This window comes from Zeus faber (assembly GCF_960531495.2).
Source record: "Zeus faber genome assembly, chromosome: 20".
NCBI classification, from domain to species: Eukaryota; Metazoa; Chordata; class Actinopteri; order Zeiformes; family Zeidae; genus Zeus; species Zeus faber.
In genome coordinates, this window is record NC_137207.1 from 26,768,347 (window position 1) to 26,772,318 (window position 3,972).

Here is a 3,972-nt window from a genome sequence, read left to right on the forward strand (position 1 = left end):
AAACTGTTCTCCACTGGTGGTGAAATGTGAGCGTCCACCTCTTCAAGCCTTCCGTTGTAGTTCCTGTCCCCGCGAGACAGTGACCCGATGGGGGGCGGTTGCCCGCGACGACGGTCGTTATTGGGGGATAACCGGGCGCCGACCGCCGCTGTCCACCAGTCGGAGTCGAGTGTTCCACGGAGCCGCAGTGCGATGAGGGGTCAAACCGCCGTCGTGGGGTTAGGGCCGTCGTCGTTCCAGAAGCTCCGGTCTCACACTTTCGTTGCGCTTTTTAACTTTTTACGATGAGGAGCAGCGTTTGTTTGTCTTTCTTTTTCTTTTTGTTTTTGTTTTTCTCGTCGCTTTTCAGTTGTGCTTGCACGCGGTCCAAGTCACGGTTTGCGGGCCGCCAGCGCCGTCACAACCACGGACAGCGCTCGACGTGCGCGTCTGGTCAGGGATCCCGGGGTTGTTCCAGGGCCTGGAAAGCTATGGAATACATGTTGAAACTGCAGGCTGCATCTCAAAGGCTGTGGAGGAAAGTCTCCATTTAATTCTGAAGGGTATCAAAGTGTTTGCCTTTATTAAAATGCATAATTACTATTTACAAACCAACTCAGAGTCCGAGTCCCCGTGAAGCTTAGGTACCGGAGCCCCCCAAATTCCACGTATTCCCTCGGAACTGAGATTAAATAAATTGAATGGAATGGAATGGATTGACTCTGAGGGATATTGCAACACAGGACTCGTGTCGTGGAAGAGGAGAAGGAGGAGGAGGAGGAGGAGGAGGCTGGTTTTGGTGGGAGGATGGAGCTCATAATGGAGGTGTGCGTGCGCGCGCTCCTGACGTTGCGGCGACAAGATCCCCAGCCACACTGAATTTGTGGTTGGGTGGCGGCTACGAGGTCGTTGCTCTCACTGATGAGGAAGAGGAAGCGATGAGGGAGAGGAAGGAGCGTCAGGTGTGTGTGTTCCTACCCAACAAGCAGCGGCTGCAGTGCACTGTCGGGGTGAGTTTCTAACTTTCCTTTTCACTCTTTTATGCTTCATTCTGTTTTGACTGATTTACTTCTCCGGCTTTATTTTCTGTTGTTATTCTGCCAGATTTTATGAGTTGTGTCGTATACAACACTTGTCTTGCCATATATTGACACCTTTCCTTTTCGTATTTTTATCCTGTTGTTTGTTATTATTACTGCCTATTTTTTTGATCTGTCTGTCTATGAGGCTTACAGTGACATTTTAATCTCAGATACTAATCAAGTATGACTGATAATTAGGTATTATTATGTATGTCCTTTCAGTACTATTTATGATTTAGTAATTACGTGTGTGTGTGTGTGTGTGTGTGTGTGTGTGTGTGTGTGTGTGTGTGTGTGTGTGTGTGTGTGTGTGTGTGTGTGTGTGTGTGTGTGGTTTAGGTGAACTCCAGAGGCCAGGAGGTGTTGGATCATGTGTCGTCGTCACTCGGTGTGAAGTCGCTCACTCTCTTTGGTCTGTCCCTTCTCAGAGGTGTGACCGGTTCCCTCGAAACCCTTGCTGTCTGTCTGTCTGTCTTTCCTTCTTTCTTAATGGTTTTATTTTTGCTGCAGACCGCCTGCAGTTACCTGTTATGACCACTAGAGGGCACAGACCTGAGAGGCTGGGAACCACTATCATGGAATAATGACACAGTATTAAAAATTCTGACAGGAATAAAAAGTATTTTGTGTAGTTATATTATTCATAGGTCATTATTTCACACTGTTGTGTACATATTTCTAAAAACAGAAAGGAACTGGGGCCCTCAACTTAGTTTGTGAAATGAAGATAAAAATGCCTTTATTGATTAAATTGCCACCGTTATCAAGTTGAAGAGAGTGAGTGTGTGCGTGTGCGCGTGTGCGTGCGCGCATGTGTGCGTGCGCGCCCAAACTCATTTCCTGTGGAATGCTGAGCTGACAGGAGTGACGGAGGGACAACAAAACAAACAGAGGTGCCTTCATCCGCACTCTGCTCTAAAATGTGCCTGAACATCTGCGTCCTTCACACAGAGGACGAGTATCTGTTCCTGGATTTGGACCAAAAGCTGCGGAAGTATTTTGGCAAAGCGCAGAGGAAGGGACGGCCGCCGGTGAGTGCAGGGAAAGCTGGGAACGTTAAAAGAAAAAAGTGAAACAGCCCTTTATATCAGTTGGTTTAATCGTGGTGACTGTACTTGTAGTTTAGTTATGTCCTCCCTTCAGAAGTATCTCTGCATGTCTAATTCCGTGTGTGTGTGTGTGTGTGTGTGTTTGTGTTTTCCTCCCCCCCTGCTTTACACTACTTTTTCCTCATGGAAAACGATAAAGAACTAACGCCACATAATGTTTCCAGGCCCCGTTTGCCTTGTTTCTCCGGGTGCAGTTTTATGTGGCGAGCGGAGAGTTGCTGACGTAAGTGGACGTTCTAGTCTTCTTTGGTTTGTTGAATCCTTCTCATACGGCGCGAGACGTATCTCTGGAAGGTGTGTTGCCCTCGTTCCCCCCGCAGCTAGGCTAGCTGAACCCATCTGCGGCCATGTATGGGGCTAACGCATTTAGCATTGAGCCCGTGGCTTCCGCTGCACTGGACTCAGTTCATCCTTCCGCTTCACTCTTTGTTCCACAGCTTATTGGATGTGGCCTCGTGTTTTCATTTTTCTCTTCACTTTTTTGTTTTTATCGTTAATCTTTTATGTTTTTCTGTTCTTTTAAGGCTCTGCGAGTTGTTTATCAGCAGGTGTAATGTATTGCCATGTTTTTACAGTTTTGTGTACAGTTATGTAGTAACTGTTATGTTTATTGTAAAGTCTCCACTTTGTCCATATATTGACATTTTATTTTTATTGTGTTGATTTATTATTTTACCTGTCGTGTTGAGGTGGGCTGCTGGTACGCCTGCCTGCCTGCTTGTCTGTCTGCCTGCCTGTCTGCCTGCCTGCCTCCCTGTCTGCCTGCCTGCCTGTCTGCCTGTGACTTACTTGATGCATTTGTTCCAGGAGCCGCGTGGAGCTGGAGCTGCTCTATGTCGCTCTGAGGCAGCAGGTTTTGGAGACTCGCTGCCGCCACCAGGAGGCTCTGATCTTCCAGGCGGCGGCTGCCGCTCTGCAGGCCGAGCTGGGAGAGGTGGAGGTGGAGGTGGAGGAGGAGGAGGAGGAGGAGGTGGAGGTGGAGGTGGAGGACGGGGGTGGTGGTGGCGGAGAGGAGAAGAAGGGAAAAACAGAAGGTTATTTCCTGCCTGAAGATTACTTCCCCCCATGGGTAAGAAACAAGAAAAAATGGATTTATTTTGTGAGAACATGACATGATGGGGTTCCTGTTGCGTGGAGGAATTTCAGTTTGTTTGTTTGTTTGTGAGCAAAAATGTTCAACTTTTTTAATAGCCAAAGAACTTAACAAATGGAATAAAATGGAAGGTTGGATAATCATAATAATCACTGTTCGCACGGCACTGACCTTGAAAATGAAATGAACAAGATTTAAGTTCACGTGTCACGTTAAAGGTCCCACGTCCTTCCAATCGAGACTTTTTTTTTTTTTTTATCATTCCTACTCAAAGTACACTATAAATACTTTTCAGAAAGAATAATAATATTTATTCCCACCTCACCCCTGGTTTTCAATCCGTTCTGGAGGCGGATTTGTTCAAAGAGTGGCTCCGGTGTGTGATGTCACACCCGGAGCCACATCCCATTTGCTGCTTTCGTACATGAATTCCAGTTCTTTTCAGGGACGGATTAAAGCTTCTTTCCTTCAGACGTCACCACGGGAGAAACGACTCAAATGGTGTGCGTGTGCATTTGCTCTTCCAGCTGATACGTCGCCGTGGGCGTGGCTACCTGCTGCGACACACCCCTGCCGCGCAGGCGGAGCTGAGGGGCGTGTCCCGGGAGCGAGCGGTGCAGCGCTTCATCGGCGCCGCCGTGGCGCTGCAGGATGGAGCCCTCACCTGCTACAGGATGAGCGCGGTCAGAGGGGGCGGGGTCAAACATGG

The 3,972-nt window shown here is 48.2% G+C and overlaps 1 protein-coding gene across 1 annotated transcript in view; it reads left to right on the forward strand.

Moving 5' to 3' along the window:
* Positions 1 to 3,285: 3,285 nt before the first annotated feature.
* The window catches only part of LOC307245683 (FERM domain-containing protein 1-like), a gene marked incomplete at both ends in the record, with an annotated part of 4,154 nt that continues 3,467 nt past the window's right edge, over positions 3,286 to 3,972 (forward strand). Inside the window, 2 exons of the mRNA XM_080021330.1 lie at positions 3,286 to 3,315; positions 3,791 to 3,946. Coding sequence (XP_079877456.1) covers positions 3,286 to 3,315; positions 3,791 to 3,946 — 186 coding nt within the window. The remainder of the gene's footprint in view (positions 3,316 to 3,790; positions 3,947 to 3,972) is intronic.